This window comes from Salmo salar, chromosome ssa16, assembly GCF_905237065.1.
Source record: "Salmo salar chromosome ssa16, Ssal_v3.1, whole genome shotgun sequence".
NCBI lineage: Eukaryota > Metazoa > Chordata > Actinopteri > Salmoniformes > Salmonidae > Salmo > Salmo salar.
Genome location: NC_059457.1, coordinates 52046287 through 52071340, shown reverse-complemented (window position 1 = coordinate 52071340; position 25054 = coordinate 52046287). Strand labels below are relative to the sequence as shown.

At 41.7% G+C, this 25054-nt stretch overlaps 1 protein-coding gene across 1 annotated transcript; it reads right to left on the bottom strand.

Annotated features, from left to right (window-relative positions):
* Positions 1–3260: 3260 nt before the first annotated feature.
* hykk.2 (hydroxylysine kinase, tandem duplicate 2) lies at positions 3261–15790 on the bottom strand. The gene is made up of 5 exons (XM_014149839.2): positions 15637–15790; positions 13670–13978; positions 7171–7313; positions 5172–5352; positions 3261–4665 (listed from the first exon to the last, which is right to left on the bottom strand). Exons 2-5 carry the CDS (start codon positions 13971–13973, stop codon positions 4223–4225), a joined length of 1071 nt encoding a protein of 356 aa, XP_014005314.1. The 5' UTR covers positions 13974–13978; positions 15637–15790; the 3' UTR covers positions 3261–4222.
* Positions 15791–25054: the final 9264 nt, after the last annotated feature.

Sequence of the window (25054 nt, the reverse complement as noted above, 5' to 3'; positions counted from 1 at the left end):
AAGGAACACAGGAATAACGATAGATATACCGTTGTTTAGAAATAATAGAATGCTTGATCGATAGCGTGACCATGAAAGACAAAATGGTTCTTAGATGTGATTTGCCCAAGAGATGGTACATCACACTTCATCGTAGGCTACTGTTACTCCAGGAAAAGCATGTTGAGTCTGTCAGTAGTGTGCTGAATAGTATATAAATGGACAAAAAGTCATGTAATACAGCAATGGGCTATTTCTACAGGTATCAACACATATCAACTGTCATGTTCACTGATTGTTGCAAAAAAAAATTATACCTTGTGGCTGAATCTGTGTTTGAAATTCACTGCTCGACTGAGGGACCTTACATATAATTGTATGTGTTGGGTACAGAGATGAGGTAGTAATTCAAAAATCATGTTAAACACAATTATTGCACACAGAGTGAGTCCATGCAACTTATTATGTGACTTGTTAAGCAAATGTTTTTCTCCTGAACTTATTTAGGCTTGCCATAACAAAGGGGTTGAATACTTGACTCAAGGAAATAAAAAACATAATTCCACTTTGACATTATGGGGTATTGCGTGTTGGCCAGTGACAAGACAAATCTAAAATGTTATCCGTTGTAAATGATGTCTGTAACACAACAACATTTGAAAGAAGTCAAGAGGTGTGAATACTTTCTGAAGGTACTAAGTGTTCAGCCCCTGTCTTTAGACAAGCCTAAATTAGTTCAGGAGTTAAAAAAAAAAAAAGTTGAGTATTGAGTATTCAATGTAAATAATAGGGATTGATGTTTGAATAACCTCTCCTCTGTCCCCCATAAATATAACATCGTTAAGGTCCCTGAGTCAAGTATTGAATTTTAACCACATATTCAACTACAAAGACCAGGGAGCTTTTCAAAAGCCTCATAAAGAAGGGCAGTGATTGGTAGATGGATAACAATAACAAATCAGACATTGAATAAGCATGGTCTCTTTAAGCATGGTCAAGTTAATAATTATGCTGTGGATTATGTATTAAACCACCCATACACATGAAAGATAGTCATACTGAGCTGCAGGACAGGAATGAAACTGCTTAGGGATGTAACCATGGTGATAAAAAAAAACAGCTATAGAGTTCAATGGCTGTCAGAGACAACTGAGGATGGATCCACAACATTGTAGTGACTTCACAATAATGACCTAAATGACAGAGTGAGAAGAACACAAATATCCAGAATAAAAAAAGATTCCAAAAACATGCATCTTGTATGCGACAAGTGCAGCGGATGTTTTAAATGACAAATAATGAGGACAGAATCATTCACCAATCAGGATATTAACTTTATTAAAAATGTGTTATTGATAAAGCCATCAGTCACTGGCTTTATCAATAAGTGCATCGAGGACATCGTCCCCACAGTGACTGTACGTACATACACCAACCAGAAGCCATGGATTACAGGCAACATCCGCACTGAGCTAAAAGGGTAGAGCTGCCACTTTCAAGGAGCAGGACTCTGAGCCGGAAGCTTATAAGAAATCCCGCTATGCCCTCCGACGAGCCATCAAACAGGCAAAGCGTCAATACAGGACTAAGATCGAATCGTACTACACCGGCTCCGACTCACATCGGATGTTGCAGGGCTTGCAAACTATTACAGACTACAAAGGGAAACACAGCCGAGAGCTGCCCAGTGACACGAGCCTAGCAGACGAGCTAAACTACTTCTATGCTCGCTTCGAGGCAAACGGCACTGAAACATGCATGAGAGCATCAGCTGTTCCGGATGACTGTGTGATCACGCACTCAACAGTCAATGTGAGTAAGACCTTTAAAACGTTCAACATCCACAAGGCCGCAGGGCCAGACGGATTACCAGGACGTGTACTCCGAGTATGTGCTGACCAACTGGCAAGTGTCCTCACTGACATTTTCAACCTCTCTCTGTCTGTAATACCAACATGTTGCAAGCAGACCACCATAGTCCCTGTGCCCAAGAACACAAAGGTAACCTGCCTAAATGACTAACGACCCGTAGCACTCACGTCTGTAGCCATGAAATGCTTTGAAAGGCTGGTCATGGCTCACATCAACACCATTATCCCAGAAACCCTAGGCCCACCCCAATTTGCATACCGCATCAACAGATCCACAGATGATGCAATCTCTACTGCACTCCACACTGCCCTTTCACACCTGGACAAAAGGAACACCTATATGAGAATGCTATTCATTGACTACAGCTCAACACCATAGTGCCCTCAAATCTCATCACTAAGCTAAGGACCCTGGGACTAAACACCTCCCTCTGCAACTGGATCCTGGACTTCCTGATGGGCCGCCCCCAGGTGGTAAGGGTAGGTAACAACACATCCGCCACGCTGATCATCAACATGGGGGCCCCTCAGTGGTGTGTGCTCAGTCCCCTCCTGTACTCCCTGTTCACTCATGACTGCACGGCCAGGCACGACTCCCAACACCACCAATAAGTTTGCTGATGACAACAGTGGAAGGCCTGATCACTGACAATGAGTAGACAGCCTATAGGGAGGTCAGAGACCTGACCGTGCGATGCAAGGAAAACAACCTCTCCCTCAACGTGATCAGCCACGCTAGTCAGACTGTTCTCTCTGCTACCGCACGGCAAGCGGTACCGGAGCGCCAAGTCGAGGTTCAAAAGGCTTCTTAACAGCTTCTACCTCCAGGCCATCCATAAGACACCTGAACAGCTAATCAAATGGCTACCCAGACTATTTGCATTGCCCCCCCCCACCCCCACACTCTTTTACACTGCTGCTATTCTCTGTTTATTATCTATGCAGTCACTTTCTCTACCTACGTGTACATATTACCTCAATTACCGACTAACCAGATTGACTCTGTACCGGTACCCCCTGTATATTGCCTCGCTATTGTTATTTTACTGCTGTTCTATAATTATTTGTTACTTTTATTTACTTATTTTTAACTGCATTGTTGGTTAAGGGCTTGTCAGTAAGCATTTCACTGTAAGGTTGTATTTGGTGCATGTGACAATTAAAATTTGATTTATTGAAAAAGTATTGAAAACAAGGGTGCCAATCATTTTTACCCCCCCATCTTTTTGAGATTTTGTTTTAACTAAATCTGTTTCTCTGAGCAATTGTATTAGAAAATATGAAGAGTACCATTTTCTTTGCATGTAATATTTGTATGTTTTTGCTCACTTTATCAAGGGTGCCAATAATTTCAGACATTCCTATATATCCCCATAGTATTTCATAAAATAAATACTTTGAAAGTTTCTCTCATTTCACAGATTTTTAGGTTTATTATGCAATGAATTTGATTAATTTCTTACAAAATAGGATTTTAACAAAACGATCATGGTACATCAATTACTTCTTACACAGGCACTTCAGTTAAATGTAGGTCATAGCTGCTGAATCGCTTATTTTGTAAATGAGCTACACTTTAATTGAAGTGAGCCCTAAAAATGGAATGATGAAATTGACACAGGACATGGTGTGGATTGTGGACACTGCAACAGCTGATTCAGAGTAACTTGTTGCTATGCATAAGCACCTCAAATCATCGGAATAATCATATGGCCTTCAACCCGACAGACATTATCCACAGTATGACAGAATGTCAACATACCGTTTTGAAAAAGAGCACAAATCACCAATTAAAAACTTACAGTGGTCATTTTTTTCCCCTTTTAACTCGTAAATTAAAGCTTTGGGAGTGTTGAGATGACTTACTGTATGTAAAACTGAGTTACCACAGACCATCAGAGAAAATCTAGACTTCTCTCAACTGGATTGGTTCAGACAAATCTGAGACTGACCAAGATTCAAAACAGTTTTAGAACAGGATTTGCGTCAGATTTTCTCAGTAATCACACTGCCAGACTGATAGAATCCAGTTAATACGTTTAAATAAGTTTCCATTTTATCAGATGGTCTGTCTGCTAAAAGGTAGACTCAGCAATATGACATCATCATGCAGAACAGGATGACAACTAACTATTAGCGTGAGGCACGCCACACTTTTTTTGGATGATGTCATATTAGGCATATGTACTTTTTAATACTTTAAAAAAAGGTGCACCTGCAGACTCCACATGGATTCAAAAATCATTGGATTGGTGAAAGCATTGGCTGAAGGGAAAAGAATCGGGACACAGCCTATGAAAAGAAAGTGCTCCCTGAAATATAGTCAAGAGAGACTGCTTCCCTTTAACCTCTTGGGCTTGAGGACCATTGGGTCACTCGTTGCCAGGATAATGGGCGGCATTCTGAAACCACCTCCTCTCCACCACCTCCTTGCCCAGTTCCCATAGTCGGCAAAGATGGCGGATGCCCGTCTTGGTGGTGATCATGACGTAATCTTTGTTCTCCGGGTGCTGCAACACAGTGTGGCGAGCCACAACCAGGGACTGGCAGAAGCGACAGAGCACCAGCAGGTAGAGGGCGTCCCTCTCGGCCTCGTTGAGGCGAATAACACTCTCCCAGCCGGCTAGCACGTCTCTTCCCACATCCAGGGGTGTGGGGTTCTCAATCATCATGTACATGATGGTGATGGCCAGCTCGAACACGTAGTAGCCGCTGCTCATGTCCCCAAAGTCCAGGATGCCAGAGATTTTGTGGGTGGCTGAATCATCTGGTTGCACCAAGATGTTGTGGTCATTGAAGTCCCCATGGTTGATGCCTACATACAGACAAATGCACGTTTACTTGACATATCAAATATGCACGCGCAATAGTACCAGACGTTTGCTCAAATAGTAATTAAAATCGTTCAAATGTTTTGAGCGTTTGCTTGAGTCTACCTAGAGTACCAAACTGGCGTGGTTTGCACGTTGGTGGCCTATTCCATTGGTTATTGAGTAAACTCACTAATGCCCAGTGAAAGTCTTTGAAAGAAAACCAATACTATTTGACCCCAGGTCTGATTTCACCGCTCAATTATAAACCATTACATTCTCCACCTGTATCAGTACCTGACCTGTCAATCATTACAACAGACTGGTTACATTGTTAAAATGAAGGTCATATTCATTGTGGCATGCAATGGAAAACAAAAAAAATGTGCCTCTCTTGATGAACTAGCCCACGCTATAGTCCTTCCCTGTTCCAGTCCATTTCCTTCCATTTGAACCAGGTCTATCAAAAGAGAGAGCTCTGACAGAACAGCTGGTGAAGGGAAAGACTCACACTTGCGGAAGGAGCTGAGTTTGGGCTGTATACAAGTCTTGTATTGTTGGATGACTGACTTGACCACCTGCTGTACAGGATCCCCATCCATTAGATGGAGGTATGGCTCCAGAAGAGGAATGTTGGACAGACTCCAGATGAACTTCTCCCTCTGTAGTACATGGAGTTGAGGATGCTCCATCTACGAAAACAGACTCATCAACCAGGACCTGAGTTAACTACTCAGAAAAATTTAATAATTTAATAATAATTTCATAAATTATTTTAAAAATTCAAATACAAAACATGCCGTTGTACAGCTATGAGCAATTACGTATGTTTTTTTTACCACTGAAATATTTGTTTGCCAATCAATCGTTATATAAATCAAAAGTCCTTGAAATCATCTGATCACGCATAGCAGTGGGTCATAGAGCATGCAAGGAAATGGGGGTAAAAATCATGACAGTATTTTGTTAGGTCCACATTTAGAGGTACGTTCAAAGCTCACATACATTCAAAGACAAACAATCCAGCATATAAAAAAATAAAACTGTCTTCAGTGTTACTCTTCTATGTCCAATGTATATCTCAATCCACTGTGACTATTTCAAATATACAGAACCCATTTTCTTGCTCTCAATATACAAGAAATGTATTCACTAACACAGAATAAGCATCAGCCTCCTAGAATAATATGTATTGTGATGGTTTTTCAACAGCTTACAAAAACGCTGCCAATTTTGTTTGCCCTGAGCCAAACCTAACATTACATTTTTTTTTTTAAAGGTAACACTTTACTGGCTTTATTCTTTACCTGAAATGGGAATATGATACTGAATGAATGATACTGCGACACTCATAAAAAGGTGTTATGAAATGGTTTCATATGAATTCCTTCCGAATACCCCATTCAAGTAGTTCTGTCATGAAAAAGTGTATTTTATTTCCTCATGAATGATACTGAATAAATGTGTTATAAAAGGTTGTTTTTTTGAATGATACTACAATACTCGTAAAGGGGGTCATGCAGTGCTCCATTGGTAAATCGGGAGGTGGGAACAAAAAGTGACCTGGTGGCCTCTGAGGTACCGGAATGCATGAAAAAGAAAATCACTTTTATAATAAAGCATTACATGAATATCTTTGCATTCGTGTCGTCGCGCTTACAGAAGTTGCACACAAGGGGAATAATTTTTGTAGCCTAGGGTCTGAAAAACATGTGGCCTTATATAAAAACATTTCATGCATCATTTTACATGAGTGGAGACTAGCAGAATCTTTTTTTAAACACTGCACAAATGATCGAAATGACAGGCTACTGACAAACAGATCAATAAAAACAACCTTGTCTTGAATCCATCAATAACCTAGGCCTAGGTCTGTGGAGAGACGCAGAGACAATTATAGTCCCCAAAAAGCTTTCCAGTTTCACTGACTCACCCATTTATGCACAGCTCACTCACCAGCGATGGCCTCTCTCTCGTACCAAAAGCCTCTCTCTTGTTTTACTTTGTAAAACTATACTGTTCGCGCTATAGGCCTATTTGGAAGTTGATACAATATATGTCGTATCCTACAGCTGGCAGATTAGTGTCTTCTCTTTTCAGCAGAAGCCATTTGCTTTCCAACCTGTGTTTGCCCACGATTGTATTTGAAATACTTCGAAAGGCTTGTTTTGTCTGCATGCTGTTCACTGACAGATTGGCCGCACGTTCTCGACCGTAGGATATGAATTGTTTGGGCTAAACACTGGCCTACAGGTGCACTTTTCTCTCTCACCACAGCAACAGCCACATAGTAGGTCTATATAGGCTACAATGTTGCCAACCATAAGGCCAGACATTGCAAACAGTGAAAATATTTTGACGTCACATCATTTAATGAAGGTGTTATGAATGTCTTACCCCCTTCAAGTTAAAATGTTGCCAACCGAACTGTATGCACTTTAAATAGAAACATTTGCAAACATTAGCCTACTTGAATGCACCTCAGGCAGACTCATTTAAGATAATTATACTTCCTGCAGGACTGTGTCCATCTTGGCGGCCATTTTGCCAGCTTCATACAGGATCTGTGGAGAGCAGGGCACTTTGGCGATGGGGGTCCCCGGTAAATAGGTCAGCAGTCTCACCAGGTACTTCTGCCTGCCAAAGCCACAGTCTACCAGGAAAAAGAAAAAAGTAATTGGAAGAGATCTGCAGCCCTCTGGGGGAAATTGGAATATAAGCTCATCCAGTTTCACCACCTCCTTGTCAACAAAGATCAAATTAACTCTGCCAAGCATCTAGAAGCAATGTAGATACAAATCAGCTCTGACTCTGTTACCTAACATTAACCTAGCCAGAGGTACTACTACTCAGACTCAACATTAAAATGCAGTGCAACTGGTATGATTTCAGTTTGATCTCTTATTGAAGGTTTCCCCAGGTCTGATCCTCTAGTGCTGCAGTATTGAAGGTTTCCCCAGGTCTGATCCTCTAGTGCTGAAGTATTGAAGGTTTCCCCAGGTCTGATCCTCTAGTGCTGCAGTATTGAAGGTTTCCCCAGGTCTGATCCTCTAGTGCTGAAGTATTGAAGGTTTCCCCAGGTCTGATCCTCTAGTGCTGCAGTATTGAAGGTTTCCCCAGGTCTGATCCTCTAGTGCTGCAGTATTGAAGGTTTCCCCAGGTCTGACCCTCTAGTGCTGCAGTATTGTTATTCATATTTCCAGAAACTGAATGGAACTTTTACACCAGGCGAAACAAACGCAATTGCTGGACGGCCAAGTGTCTGTATGCAAGTTTTCACTCCTCCCTTATACTTGAAAGATCAATTAAGGTTACTGATTAGTTATGAACTGCCCTAACATGGTTGTCTGGGTCTTAAAATTGGACAAATTGATAGGATATAAAGCAGACACAATTACAAGCATCCCCATAACATGATGCAGCCACCACTATGCTTGAAAGTATGGAGTGGTACTCAGTAATGTGTTGTATTGGATTTGCCCCAAACATAACACTTTGAATTTAGGACAAAAAGTGAATTGTTTTGCCACATTTCTTGCAGTTTTACTTTAGTGCCTTGTTGCAAACAGGATGCATGTTTTGAAAAAAATGGTATTCTCTACAGGCTTGCTTCTTGCCCCTATGTCATTTAGGTTAGTATTGTGGAGTAACTACAATGTTGTTGATCCATCCTCAGTTTTCGATCACAGCCATTAAACTCAGTAACTGTTTTAAAATCGGCATTGGCCTCATGGTGATATCCCTGAGCGGTTTCCTTCCTCTCCAGCAACTGAGTTAGGAAGGACGCGTGTATCTTTGTAGTGACTGGGTGTATTGATATACCCTGCAAAGTGTAATTAATAACTTCACCATGCTCAAAGGGATGTAATGTCTGCTTTAAAAAATATATTTTAAAAAATAGGTGCCCTTCTTTGCGAGACATTGAAAAACCTCCCTGGTCTTTGTGTTTGAAATTCACTGCTCGACTATGGGACTTTAAAGATCATTTTATGTGTGGGGTACAGACATGAGGTAGTCATTTAAAAATCATGTTAAAAAATATTATTGCATACAGAGTGAGTCCATGCAAACTACGTGACTTCTTAAGCATTTTTACTCCAACTTATTTTGCTTGCCATAACAAACGTGTTGAATATTTAAAATTACTCAAGAGATTTCAGCTTTTCATTAATTAGTAAACATTTCAAAAAACATTATTCCACTTTGATGGGGTATTGTGTGTAAGCTAGTGACAAAAAATATCAATGTAATCCATTTTAAATTCAGGATGTAAAAACAAATTGTGGCAAAAGTCAAGGGGTGTAAATACATTTACAATGCAATATATATACAGTACCAGTCAAAACTTTGGACACACCTACTCATTCAAGGGTTTTTCTTTATTTTTACTATTTTCGACATTGTAAAATAATAGAAGACATCAAAACTATTGTTGGAATCGGCTAAACTTTGAACATTGAGATATTAAATAACTGACAGGAAAGAAGCATAGAATCAAAGGAGTAAAAGAGACAGGGTTTTATGTCAGAAGTTAAGGGTTCTCTGAAGAAAGACAGAAGGCTTTGGAATGTGTTGGGTGGATGAGAGGAGAGCAACGTGTTGATATAGGGAAGACAGATGCACATCTGTGGATTAGGTGAAGGAGGGGTTGAGGTCAGGAGGTCAGGACAGATTCCCTTATGGGAGTAATAAGGGTTTGGTATCCCGTTACCCTTTACTGTTGAACCATACGATGTAAGGATTGGAGAGAAGGAGGAGTGTCTTAAGTGGGATGTATATAACTGTGATGGTGAGTAATGTTTTGCTGTCTGAATTACAGCTGTACAGAACCTTAGGGAAGAATTAAACTTAGTTAAAGCTTATCTAGTGTCCGTGAGTTATTTACTCTGAAATATAAAGAACCTAACACTATGAAGTGACACATATGGAATCATGTAGAAACCAAACAATTGTGCAACAAATCAAAATATATTTTATATTTGAGATTCTTCTAAGTAGCCACCCTTTGCCTTGATGACAGCGTCGCACGCTCTTGGCAGTCTCTCAACCAGCTTCATGAGGTAGTCACCTGGAATGCATTTCAATTAACAGGTGTGCCTTGTTAAAAGTTAATTTGTGGAATTGATTTCCTTCTTAATGCATTTGAGCCAATCAGTTGTGTTGTGGCAAGGTAGGGGTGGTATACAGAAAATAGCCATATTTGGTTAAAGACCAAGACCAAATTATGACAAGAACAGCTCAAATAAGCAAAGAGAAATGACAGTACAGCATTACTTTAAGACAAGAAGGTCAGTCAATCAGGAAAAGTTCAAGAACTTTATAGGTTTCTTCAAGTGCAGTCGCAAAAACCATCAAGCGCTATGATGAAACTGGCTCTCATGAGGACTGCCACAGGAAAGGAAGAGCCAGAGTTACCTCTGCTGCAGAGGATGAGTTCATTAGAGTTAACTGCACCTCAGAGTGCAGCCCAAATAAATGCTTCACAGTTCAAGTAACAGACATATCTCAACATCAACTGTTCAGAGGATACTGCGTGAATCAAGCCTTCATGGTCGAATTGTTGCAAAGAAACCACTACTAAAGGACACCAATAAGAAGAAGAGAATTGCTTGGGCCAAGAAACACGAGCAATGGACATTAGATCGGTGGAACTCTGTCCTTCGATCTGATGAGTCCAAATTTGCGATTTTTGGTTCCAACTGCCGTGTCTTTGTGAGACGCAGAGTAGGTGAACGGATGATCTCCACATGCGTGGTTCCCACCGTGAAGCATGGAGGTGGTGTGATGGTGCTTTGCTGGTGACACTGTCAGTGGTTTATGTAATTCAAGGCACACTTAACCAGCATGACTACCACAGCATTCTGCAGCGATACACCATCCCATCTGGTTTGCACTTAGTGGGACCGTCACTTGTTTTTCAACAGGACAATGACCCAACACACCTCCAGGCTGTGTAAGGGCTATTTGACCAAGGAGTGTGATGGAGTGCTGCATCAGATGACCTGGCCTCCACAATCACCTGACCTCAACCCAATTGAGATGGTTTGGGATGAGTTGGACCGCGGAGTGAAGGAAAAGCAGCCAACAAGTGCTCAGCATATGTGGGAACTCCTTCGAGTCTGTAGGAAAAGAATTCCAGGTGAAGCTGGTTGAGAGAATGCCAAGAGTGTGCAAAGCTATCAAGGCAAAGGGTGGCTACTTTGAAGAATCTAAAATATATATTGATTTGTTTAACACTTTTTTCCTTACTACATGATTCCATGTGTAATTTCATAGTTTTGATGTGTTCACTTTTATTCTATACTGTAGAAAATAGTAAAAAATTAAGAAAAACCCTTGAATGAGTAGGTGTCCAAACCTTTGCTGAGTTTACATTTTACCAGTCAAAAAAAAGAAACGTCCCTTTTTCAGGACCCTGTCTTTCAAAGATAATTCATAAAAATCCAAATAACTTCACAGATCTTCATTGTAAAGGGTTTAAACACTGTTTCCCATGCTTGTTCAATGAACCATAAACAATTAATGAACATGCACCTGTGGAACGGTCGTTAAGACACTAACAGCTTACAGACGGTAGGCAATTAAGGTCACAGTTATGAAAACCTAGGACACTAAAGAGGCCTTTCTACTGACTCTGAAAAACACCAAAAGACGCCCAGGGTCCCTGTTCATCTGCGTGAACGTGCCTTAGGCATGAGGACTGCAGATGTGGCCAGGGAAATAAATTGCAATGTCCGTACTGTGAGATGCCTAAGACAGCGCTACAGGGAGACAGGACAGACAGCTGATCGTCCACACAGTAGCAGACCACGTGTAATAACACCTGCACAGGATCGGTACATCCGAACATCACACCTGCGGGACAGGTACAGGATGGCAACAACAACTGCCCGAGTTACACCAGGAACGCACAATCCCTCCATCAGTGCTCAGATTGTCCGCAATAGGCTGAGAGAGGCTGGACTGAGGGCTTGTAGGCCTGTTGTAAGGCAGGTCCTCACCAGACATCACCGACAACAACGTCGCCTATGGGCACAAACCAACCGTCGCTGGACCAGACAGGACTGGCAAAAAGTGCTCTTCACTGACAAGTCACGGTTTTGTCTCACCAGGGGTGATGGTCGGATTTGCGTTTATCGTCGAAGGAATGAGCGTTACACCAATTTGGAGGTGGAGGGTCCGTCATGGTCTGGGGCAGTGTGTCACAGCATCATCGGACTGAGCTTGTTGTCATTGCAGGCAATCTCAACGCTGTGTGTTACAGGGAAGACATCCTCCTCCCTCATGTGGTACCCTTCCTGCAGGCTCATCCTGACATGACTCTCCAGCATGACAATGCCACCAGCCATACTGCTCATTCTTTGCGTGACTTCCTGCAAGACAGGAATGTCAGTGTTCTGCCATGGCCAGCGACGAGCCCGGATCTCAATCCCATTGAGCACGTCTAGAACCTGTTGGATTGGAGGGTGAGGGCCATTCCCCCCCCCAGAAATGTCCGGGAACTTGCAGGTGCCTTGGTGGAAGGGTGGGGTAACATCTCAGAGCAAGAACTGGCAAATCTGGTGCAGTCTATGAGGAGATACCCTGCAGTACTTAACGTAGCTGGTGGCCACACCAGATAGTGACTGTTACTTTTGATTTTGGACCCCCCCCCCTTTGTTCAGGGACACATTACTCAATTTCTGTTAGTCACATGTCTGTGGAACTTGTTCAGTTTATGTCTCAGTTGTTGAATCTTGTTATGTTCATATAAATATTTACACATGTTAAGTTTGCTGAAAATAAACGCAGGACGTTTCTTTTTTTGCTGAGTTTATATATCAGTCCCTCCTGGATTTCTTTTTTTGTGATTTCTGCGGCCAAAGATGCTTGATTTTGCGGCAGCTTTTCTAAAATTCTGTGCAACATTTTTTCCCCATGTTCAATTCATATAAAGCAATATGTGCTCAGTTTTAGGACGATTTTAAGCAGTATACTGAATTCCTCTGTCCAGTATGTGTTCTTTTGACCATCTTAATCTTTTCATTGGCCAGTCTGAGATATGGCTTTTTCTTTGCAACTCTGCCTAGAAGGCCAACATCCCGGAGGCGCCTCTTCACTGTTGACGTTGAGACTGGTGTTTTGCGGGTACGATTTAATGAAGCTGCCAGTTGAGGACTTGTGAGGTGTCTGTTTCTCAAACTAGACACTCTAATGTACTTTTCCTCTTGCTCAGTTGTGCACCGGGGCCTCTCACTCCTCTTTCTATTCTGGTTAGAGACAGTTTGTGATGTTCTGTGAAGGGAGTAGTACACAGCGTTGTACAAGATCTTCAGTTTCTTGGCAATTTCTCACATGGAATAGCCTTAACTTCTCAGAACAAGAATAGACTGAGGAGTTTCAGAAGAAAGTACTTTGTTTCTGGCCATTTTGAGCCTGTAATCGAACCCACAAATGCTGATGCTCCAGATACTTAACTAGTCTAAAGGCCAGTTTTATTGCTTCTTTAAATCAGGACAACAGTTTTCAGCTGTGCTAACAAAATTGCAAAAGGGTTTTCTAATGATCAGTTAGCCTTTTAAAATGATAAACTTGGATTAGCTAACACAACGTGCCATTGGAACACAGGAATGATGGTTGCTGATAATGGGCCTCTGTACGCCTATGTAGATATTCCATTTAAAAAAAATCTGCCGTTTCCAGCTACAATAGTCATTTACAACATTTACAATGTCTACACTGTATTTCTGATGATGGGACCATGTCAAAAACAAGGACATTTCTAAGTGACCCCAAACTTTTGAATGGTAGTATCAAAACAATTCTACTGATTTCGATATGGGCAATTCCATACAAGATTGGCCATTTCTACTAAATAGATTGATTAAGTACCAGGGAGAATAGAAAACCAGTAGACACTGATTTTTGTTAATAGGTCTTACATGCAATTAAACCATGATCATACAGTAACATCTGGTGATTCCCAGAGCATATCCCATGGCTCGGTCTTGTGTGGGGCTCCATACATACCGATGTCCTCCAGGCTCATGACTTGTCCTGACGTTGCGGGGAGGACGGTCTGGGCAGGAAGCCCCCTCTCGTGCAGGAAGGTCATGGCGTGAGTCTGCAGCTCCAGCAGAGTGGGGTTCTGACTGTCCTCAGTGTTCATTACCTTCAGGACGTACTCGTCGTCCTCACTGACCACCAAGTGAAAGTTCTGGTCATCGTAGCTGGGCAGCGGGTGAATCTGGGACGGCGTCAAACCAAAGAGCCTCTTCACTAGCTCAGACACCTGTAGATGGCTGAGGTTTGGTTTAGAATCTGCTAATGCCATTGATGCTACAGAGAAGGAATGCAAAGAAAAAAAGGTCACGACGTGGGAGTAATCATTAGTCCAAATTAGTTTAAAACGAGAGTTTCTATTGGACCAATTCAGGTAGGTGCCTCCCCGTTTCGTTCCATTTAATTCAGTTTAAGAAACGTTTTGGAACAGAATTGACGTAATTTATATGCCCAAGAAAAAGCTTAGACTGAAAAATATATACACATTAATATACAACATATAAAGCATCTCGAATGCAAATTGTATTGAAATAATCAATGTTGTTTACAAGTCACAAAGTACTTTCTAATCTAAAACAACTAGCTAACTGTTTTGTAATTGTCTGGTCACACAAGCATTGTTAAATGTAAAGGACAATCCTAGCTATCAAGATAGTTGACATGCCAAGGCACATTTGAGATATAAGTTAAAGTGCAGCCACATTAGCTTCGCTGCAACCTGAATCTAGAAACCTTGGACATTGCTATCAGAATAGGAAAATCGCATTGAAAAATACGGGTCTAGACGCGCATAACTCGCTTTGTTGTATGATTGTGTTCAGATCTGGCAGGGCTGCATTGTGTGCAGATTTCTCATCGGTCTGGACGCAAATCAGTCTACAGAAAACGCATACAGTAGGGGATGTCATCAGCACTTTTCAGCAAGTGGCACAAGTCTCCAGAAAACTTGAGTTTTGGGACCGAGGCACCTTTTCATTACAACTTTGGGTGAAATACGTTCCTAGCCTTCTAGCGAATATTAAGTTGGTCTAGACTTATGCTAACCCGTTTGCAATCCCTTTAGCGTTGCTTGCTAGCCACATAGGTCAGCTGGCTACTTAACTACAGCCATCAGTAGTAGTTGTGTTATCATATATATACTCGCTTTGTTGTATGATTGTGTTCAGATCTGGCAGGGCTGCATTGTGTGCAGATTTCTCATCGGTCTGGACGCAAATCAGTCTACAGAAAACGCATACAGTAGGGGATGTCATCAGCACTTTTTCAGCAAGTGGCACAAGTCTCCAGAAAACTTGAGTTTTGGGACCGAGGCACCTTTTCATTACAACTTTGGGTGAAATACGTTCCTAGCCTTCTAGCGAATATTAAGTTGGTCTAGACTTATGCTAACCCGTTTGCAATCCCTTTAGCGTTGCTTGCTAGCCACATAGGTCAGCTGGCTACTTAACTACAGCCATCAGTAGTAGTTGTGTTATCATATTTAGCCTATTCCACCGTTTGTAAAATGCACACTGGCACTTGAATAGGGAATCCGGACACATTTAAAATGTAGATGCATGACTCGTTCGTAATTCCATGATCAGAACTATGATCAGAATACATAAAAGCTACATGAACTGTAAAGTCTACACAAGGCCAAGGTTGCATCGAAGCTAGGCAACATACTGTAGGCTTCCATACAGCTGCTGATGTGTGGCCATAAAAAAAGAAATTACGAAAACTTAAACGTAGCTATAATGTAAAGGGTTGTGGAACAATTAATAGGCATAGCTAACTTTAATGTCTGCTAATAGTAATAATAATTAGTTAGCTAAACACTGGTGATAAAAGATAGGGTCGCCTCTGGCAAAAATATATTCACATGGCTGCACACTGGACAGCTTTACTTTTACACAACGCATTTGTCTTCACATTGCCAAAGTTAAATCACTCACCTGCGAGCGCTGCAAATGTAGTTACAAATAATTAGAGCAGTAGCATGTAATATACTATTCACTAAGGTTTGTACAGATTTGATTAACGCACTTTGTACATCTGTGACATAACTATGAGTATGACGTGGTGAGGTCACTTCAGACGCCAAAAAAAAGTTGTTTATGACCCACGTTATTTTGCAATGTTTTTTTTTTTTAAGGGCACATTATTAACTAATCAGTCAAGTCAGTAAACAAATCAGAATATAATACAATTTGAAATGATTTAGAAGAGAGAAATTATTTTGAGAAATGTTTAATTCAAGTGCTTTGAACGCTGATTGGCTGATGACCAGGAAGCTGCTTCAACCATAAACTAAATGTACAGCTATCATGCTTGTTAACAAATTATAGTGTTCAAAAACCATATTAAAACAAAGGTAGGGGTGTGGATCAGAAAACCAGTCCGTATCTGGTGTGACCACCATTCATGCAACGCTACACATCTCCTTCACAACGTTGTCCCACTCTACAATGGCTGTGCAAATGTAGCGTGGTTCGTTCTGCGTTGTGTACTTTTACTTAGGACACTGCCACAACTGGAATTCTGATGGTTGGATCCTTTTTATTCGACCTGCACACGAAGAGACAACACACAATATGTTAGCCCTCGGTGCAGTCACAGCTCTCGGGCACCTTGCTAGTTGAAGGTCAGGCAAAAGAGAACAATAAAAGGGTACGTAAGTACGGATAACCCGCGATGGACCAAACCAAAATATACAAAACTTTTACAATTAGGTGTATTTACAATATAGATATCAAAACAAAAAGTGTACACCAAAAAATAACATTAACTATGCAGCTGTAATTAAATCAAGAAAACACATTGAATTATTATTATTGTTATTAACTTATTAACATCCCCTCTTGACCTGGCCTACTTGAACTGTCCTTGTGTGCAATTTGGTGCATAATCTAGGGGAACAACATCACTCTACTACACAAAGTGGCTGGATTTGGACGGGAACTAGAACACACTGTCATACACTTTGATCCAGAGCATTCCAAACATGCTCAAATGTAAAAAATAATAATATATATTTAACTAGGCAAGTCAGTTAAAAACAAATTCCTATCTACAGTGACGGCCTACACCGGCCAAAGCCAGATGACGCTGAGCCAATTGTGCGCCGCCCTATGGGACTCCCAATCACGGCCGGTTGTGATACAGCCTGAATGGGTGACATGTTTTCAGCTTCCATGAATTGTGTACAGCTCCTTGCGACATAGGGCCATGCCTTTTCATGCTGAAACATGAAGTGATGTTGGCGGATGAATGGCTCTACAATGGGCCTCAGGATCTCGTCACAGTGTCTCTGTGCATTCAAATGGCCATCAATAGAATGCAATCGTGTTCGTTGTCCGTAGCTTATGCCTGCCCATACCACAAACTGCTCGCCAGGTACAGTTGAAACCGGGATTCATCAATGAAGAGCACACTTCTCCAGCATGCCAGTTGCCATCAAAGGTGAGCCATTTGCCCACTGAAGTGTAGTCCGGTCAAGACCCTGGTGAGGATGACGAGCACGCAGATGAGCTTCACTGAGACGGTTTCTGACAGTTTGTGCAGAAATTCGTTGGTTGTGCAAACCCACACTTTCATCAGCTGTCTGGGTGGCTGGTCTCAGGTGATCCTGCAGGTGAAGAAGCCTGATCTGGAGATCCTGGGGTGGCTACACGTGGTCTGCACTTGTGAGGCTGGTTAGACATATTGACGAATACTCTAAAACGACATTGGAGTTGGCTTATGGTAGAGAAATTAACATTTAATTATCTGGCAACAGCTCTGGTGGACATTCCTGCAGTCAGCATGCAAATTGCACTCTCAAATTTTGAGACATCTGTGGCATTGTGTTGTGTGACAAAACTGCACATTTTAGAGTGGCCTTTTATTGTCCCCAGAACAAGGTGCACCTGTGTAATGATCATGCTGTTTAATCAGCTTCTTGATATGCCACACCTGTCAGGTGGGTGGATTATCTTGGCAAAGGAGAAATTCTCACTAACAGGGATTTAAACAAATTTGAGAGAAATAAGCTTTTTGTGCGTATGAAACATTTCTGTGATCTTTTATTTTAGCTCATAAAACATGGGACCAACAGTTTGCATGTTGCGTTTATATTTCTGTTAGGCATACTTTGTAAAATGAATGGATTCACATACAAGCCATAGAGCTTAAGTTTCAATGCAATACTGACATTAACAAAGCATTATTCTAAGCATGATCAGAGAGAGAAACAAAGAAACCATGGCTTGAGCCATGGCCCATAGCTCATAGGAGAGGGAGAGAGAAATAAAGTGTGTGTATATCTGCGTTGTTTGGATTCAAAATCTGAGTTGTTGACCAATAGCATTACTCTAAAGTTAATCTCCAATCAGATATCAGACCTACATGATGTAATCACAACAGAACCTCTGCTTCTCAGAGCTGTGACAGAATGGAGGTTGGAGAGATAATACAGAGAAGGCTGAATTCCTGAGAATAAAACCTTTTGCATAGAGTGTTGGTAAGAAGAGTCACTTCGAGGGCTGCCCTACAAATATAATTAAATGATTACACTATTCATCTATGGCAAAGATACTTATATGTTTCCCCTTTCATCTGTGTCTGGTATTTGTTACTGGCTAGGTCTTCAGCCAGCATGAACAAAAAAAAGGAGGGGAAGGTCGTTCAAAACTCTGATGAGTTTGTCATGTTAACACATCCGTTACTGCTGTTGTATCACAAGAGACATTGCAAACGGAAGATGTACAAAAATGTTTACACCATTGATGCAATTTCAATGTTGTTTGAGTTGCTTTGTGTATCATCAAATTTGCTTGAGATTATTTTACTGCTCACTGCATCCAAGTTTCTTGACATAGGGTGTTTTTAAGAGCTGTCAATGAAGGCAAGCTCATGAATATAAGCTCACCGCCCACTCAGCCTGTCTTTTCAAACTTCCTGGTACAGTGCATTCAGAAAGTATTCACACCCCTTGACTTTTTCCACATTGTGTTGTGTTACAGCCTGAATTTAAAATGGATTAAATAGAGATTTTGTCGCTGGCCTACATTCAATACCCCATAATGTTAAAGTGGAATTATGTTTTTCTAAATGTTTACAAATTAATTCAAAATGAAAGCTGAAATGTCTTAAGTCAATAAGTATTCAACCCCGTTGTTATGGCAAGCCTTAATAAGTTCAGGGGTAAAAATTTGCTTAACAAGTTCACATAATAAGTTGCATGGACTATGTGTGCAATAGTGTTTATCATGATTTTTGAACGAATACCTAATCTCTGTACAATTGCTGATTGTACATACATTTATCTTTGAGCATGGTGAAGTTATTAATTACAATTTGGATGGTGTATCAATACACCCAGTCGCTACAAAGGTACAGGCGTCATTCCTAACTCAATTACCAAAAAAGGAAACCGCTCAAGGATTTCACCATGATGCAAATGGTGACATTTAAAACAGTTACAGGGTTTAATTGCTGTGGTAAGAGAAAACTGAGGATGGATCAACAACATTGTAGTTACTCCACAATGCTAACCTAATTGGCAGAGGAAAAAGACAAGTCTGTACAGAATAAAAATATTCCAAAACATGCATGATGTTTGCAACCAGGCACTAAAGTAATACCGGGAGAATAAAAATTGGCAAAGCAATTTACTTTTTGTCCAGAATACAAAGTGCTATGTTTGGTGCAAATCCAATACAACACATTACTGAGTATCACTCTTCATATTTTCAAGCATAGTGGTGGCTGTATCATGTTATGGGTATGTGTCACTGACATGTGTGTAGGTGGCAAGGAAGTCAGGCGCAGGAAAAACCAACTTGGTAAAACTGGAGTTGTTTAATAAATAATAAACAAACATGAACTCCAAAACCAACGTACATGAAAATAACATGGGTAAAAATACCCGAGGCACACCAATACAAAAATACACAAAATCAATAACAAACAAAACAATCTCTGACAAGGACATGAGGGGAAACAGAGGGTTAAATACACAACATGTAATGACTGGGATTGGAAACAGGTGTGTAGGAAAACAAGACAAAACCAATGGAAAATGAAAAATGGATCAGTGATGGCTAGAAGACCGGTGACGTCGATCGCCGAGCACCACCCGAACAAGGAGGGGCATTGACTTCGGCAAAGTGTTACGTTTGGTGCAAATCCAATACAACACATTACTGAGTACCACTCTCCATAATTTCAAGCATAGTGGTGGCTGTATCATGTTATGGGTATGCTTGTAATCATTAAGGACTAGGTAGTTTTCCTGGATGAAAAAATAAAAGTTATTGCAACTTTTTGAAATGCTGACACAATAAGTCAACAACTGTCCATCTTCCTTTCACTGTGCAAAACAATGCTATCGCTGAAACCCAAATCATTTCAATGACTCTAAACATGAAGGCCAGCATTGTGGAAATATTGTAAAATTCCAACTTCACAGCAAATTCTCCTGTGTTAAATCAACACTGACAGTATTCCATTTAACACTGAGCGAGTGTCTATACGGGTGTCCACATTTTTTTATTGTTAAATTAACACTTTGCTTAGTGCTGACGCTGTTACACTTTGTCAGTGTTAGGGAATGAATACTTTTAGTATTAGGCAATAACATCTCAAAGATGTTTTAATAATACGAAGTGTATATAGTTTACACCAATGGTGTTATGCTGGGCTAGCCTGTGTTGGCCTGATGTGGGATTGCTGTGGGCTAGCCTGCACCCACCCACCTGGTCCACCGAATACCCACATGGGGAAATTGGGGCAATGTTTGCTGGATCCCTGTATATTTTTGTTTATTGATCAGGTTGAGACTGCTGGCTTAGTTAGAGGACTTCAATGTTACTTGACAGTTGTCATGACAGCATGTTGTATAACCGAGTCAAACAAGGTGTGCCTGGTATCCTTTTGACCCTAATTTAACTCACCACAGGCGTACGTGTGTGAGTAATGTGTGTATTTATTTTGGTTGGGGGCCCCCTAGTGTTCCCGAGGCCCTAAGCGGTCGCTTAATTTTCTTAGGGGCTAGGGCCGGCCCTGATCCTGGTGCTTATCTCAGGTTCCACATGGAGCTGTCTGTGTAGCCGGAGCCCGAGGAGTCATGGCTGGGTGTTGATCCAGGCCAATCCTAGCTGCCTGTCACAAGCCATTCCCCCTGACTGACAGAGGCAAAGTGAAAATGTCAACTGGTCAACCACCTTTGGAGTCGCTACACTACCCTCTGTCCTTCCCATAGCAGTCAGACAAAGGTTGAACCGGTGACTTGTGGCTGTACTAAATCCATCTCATATATATATATATATATATATATATATATATATATATATATATATATATATATATATATATGGTATATAACACCATTGGTATATATATATATATATAAAGCGGTGGCAGGTATCCTAGTGTTTAGAGCGTTGGGCCAGTAACTGAAAGGTTGCTGGATCGAGTCCCAGAGCTGACAAGGTAAAAATATGTCATTCTGCCCCTGAGCAAGGCAGTTAAACCACAGTTCCTGGGGTGTCAATTAAGGCAGCCCTCCGCACCTCTCTGATTCAGAGGAGTTGGGTTAAATGTGGAAGACACATTTCAGTTGAATGCATTCAGTTGTACAACTGACCATTTCTCTCTACCTCTCCAAGCTAGGAAAGGAGACTGTGTGAGATTGGAGTTATGACAGCCTCTGCTTTTAGGGCTCTCCCCTTATTACAAATCAAATATAATTTTATTTGTGACATGCATCGAATACCGTGAAATGCTTATTTACAACCAACAATGCAGGTGAAGAAATAAGAGTTAAGAAAATATTTACTAATAAACTAAAGTAAAAAAAATGTAAATGACATAACAACAACGAGGCTATATCCAGGGGGTACCGGTACTGAGTCAACGTGTGGGGGCACCGGTTAGTCGAGGTAATTTGTAAAGTGACTATGCATAGATAATAAACAGCGAGTAGCAGCCGTGTAAAAAAAAAGGTGGGGGGTGTCAATGTAAATAGTCCGTGTGGCCATTTGATTAATTGTTCAGCAGTCTTATGGCTTGGGGGTAGAAGCTGTTAAGGAGCCTTTTGGTCCTAGACTTGGCACTCCGGTACAGCTATGACTTGGGTGTCTGGAGTCTTTGACAATTTTTAGGGCCTTCCACTGACACCGCCTAGTATATAGGTCCAGGATGTCAGGAAGCTTGGCCCCAGTGATGTACTGGTCCGTATGCACTACCCTCTGTAGCTCCTTACGGTCGGATGCCAGGCAGTTGCTATACCAGGCGGTGATGCAACCGGTCAGGATGCGCTCGAAGGTGCAGCTGTAGAACTTTTCAAGATCTGGGGACCCATGGCAATTATTTTTTTGTCTCCTAAGGGGGAAAAGGTGTTGTCGTGTCCTCTTTACAACTGTCTTGGTGTGTTTGGACCATGATAGTTCGTTGGTGACGTGGACACCAAGGAATTTGAAACTCTCGACCCACTCCACTTCAGCCCCGTCAATGTTAAATGGGGCCTGTTCGGCCCTCCTTTTCCTATAGTCCACCATCATCTCCTTTGTCTAGCTTACATTGAGGGAGAGGTTGCCATACGATGTCATCAACAAGCTCAATGAGAAAATCTGGGTAATGGAAATGAATGTAGAACAGTTTATCAGACTACATTCTTTCTCTGCATGGTCCAATACTGTACTTAGTCGAGTTTTCAAATCTACATATCTTCCGTCAGATGGCGTCATTCTTGCAGTTGACAGGAGCCATCAGTGCAGACGGCTGTCGCTCTGACACGAGACTGTAAATACTGTAATATACAATCACAGGTCTTCAAACAGAGAAGTAATGGCCTCATCATTATAATGGGACTAGGGATAACCAAACAAACATTTCACATTCAGCATCATTTGGCTTATTAAAAAACAAAGATCTCAAGATGTAGCTGAGCTGTGAATTGCCTTCTTGATTGGAAATGCGATTTCTATATGATTAGGTAGTTAAATCATATGGTAATGGGATTATCTTTTGCTGTTTAAATCAAACCCTTCAGAATTTTTTGGGGGTGAGGACACTGTTCAGGCTTCACACTTCAGACAGATTCTAATTCTGAGTTTGGTTGGAGATAACAGCTCCGATGGAACAGAGGGGTTGGGTTAAATGCGGAAGACACATTTCAGTTGAACATACATTCAGTTGGACAACTGACTAGATTTCCCCCTTTCCCTGTTGAGCATTTGAAACATTGAACTCATTTGTAACAGGAACAAAGAAAAGCGGTGATATATACTGCTAAAAAAAATAAAGGGAACACTTAAACAACACAATGTAACTCCAAGTCAATCACACTTCTGTGAAATCAAACTGTCCACTTAGGAAGCAACACTGATTGACAATACATTTCACATGCTGTTGTGCAAATGGAATAGACAACAGGTGGAAATTATAGGCAATAAGCAAGACACCCCCAATAAAGGAGTGGTTCTGCAGGTGGAGACCACAGACCACTTCTCAGTTCCTATGCTTCCTGGCTGATGTTTTGGTCACTTTTGAATGCTGGCGGTGCTTTCACTCTAGTGGTAGCATGAGACGGAGTCTACAACCCACACAAGTGGCTCAGGTAGTGCAGCTCATCCAGGATGTCACATCAATGCGAGCTGTGGCAGGAAGGTTTGCTGTGTCTGTCAGCGTAGTGTCCAGAGCATGGAGGCGCTACCAGGAGACAGGCCAGTACATCAGGAGACGTGGAGGAGGCCGTAGGAGGGCAACAACCCAGCAGCAGGACCGCTACCTCCGCCTTTGTGCAAGGAGGAGCAGGAGGAGCACTGCCAGAGCCCTGCAAAATGACCTCCAGCAGGCCACAAATGTGCATGTGTCTGCTCAAACAGACTCCATGAGGGTGGTATGAGGGCCCGACGTCCACAGGTGGGGGTTGTGCTTACAGCCCAACACCGTGCAGGACGTTTGGCATTTGCCAGAGAACACCAAGATTGGCAAATTCGCCACTGGCGCCCTGTGCTCTTCACAGATGAAAGCAGGTTCACACTGAGACGCCGTGGAGAACGTTCTGCTGCCTGCAACATCCTCCAGCATGACCGGTTTGGCAGTGGGTCAGTCATGGTGTGGGGTGGCATTTCTTTGGGGGGCCGCACAGCCCTCCATGTGCTCGCCAGAGGTAGCCTGACTGCCATTAGGTACCGAGATGAGATCCTCAGACCCCTTGTGAGACCATATGCTGGTGCGGTTGGCCCTGGGTTCCTCCTAATGCAAGACAATGCTAGACCTCATGTGGCTGGAGTGTGTCAGCAGTTCCTGCAAGAGGAAGGCATTGATTTTATGGACTGGCCCGTCCGTTCCCCAGGCCTGAATCCAATTGAGCACATCTGGGACATCATGTCTCGCTCCATCCACCAACGCCACGTTGCACCACAGACTGTCCAGGAGTTGGCGGATGCTTTAGTCCAGGTCTGGGAGGAGATCCCTCAGGAGATCATCCGCCACCTCATCAGGAGCATGCCCAGGCGTTGTAGGGAGGTCATACAGGCACGTTGAGGCCACACACACTACTGAGCCTCATTTTGACTTGTTTTAAGGACATTACATCAAAGTTGGATCAGCCTGTAGTGTGGTTTTCCACTTTAATTTTGAGTGTGACTCCAAATCCAGACCTCCATGGGTTGATAAATTGGATTTCCATTGATTATTTTTGTGTGATTTTGTTGTCAGCACATTCAACTATGTAAAGAAAAAAGTATTTAATAAGATTATTTCTTTCATTCAGATCTAGGATGTGTTGTTTAAGTGTTCCCTTTATTTTTTTGAGCAGTGTATATTGTCGTAGTCTGAACACACACTGAGGAGGTTGCACAATGTATCTAGACATTAATGACAAAAGACTATAGCTCAGAAAGATTCATATCAGACTCGGAGATGACAAATATTCTTCGGCAGTCATTACCTCATTCTCTTCGGTTTAGAATGAAATAGTCCTCACCTGGCAATCGTTACTTCACTATCTTAGGTTTACAGTGAAATAGTCCTCACCTGGCAATCATTACCTCACTATCTTAGGTTTACAGTGAAATAGTCCTCACCTGGCAATCATTACCTCACTATCTTAGGTTTACAGTGAAATAGTCCTCAGTCATTACCTCATTCTCTTAGGTTTACAATGAAATAGTCCTCAGTCATTACCTCATTCTCTTAGGTTTACAGTGAAATAGTCCTCACCTGGCAATCATTACCTCACTATCTTAGGTTTACAGTGAAATAGTCTTCAGTCATTACCTCATTCTCTTAGGTTTACAGTGAAATAGTCCTCACCTGGCAATCATTACCTCATTCTCTTAGGTTTAGAATAAAATAGTCCTCAGTCATTACCTCATTCTCTTA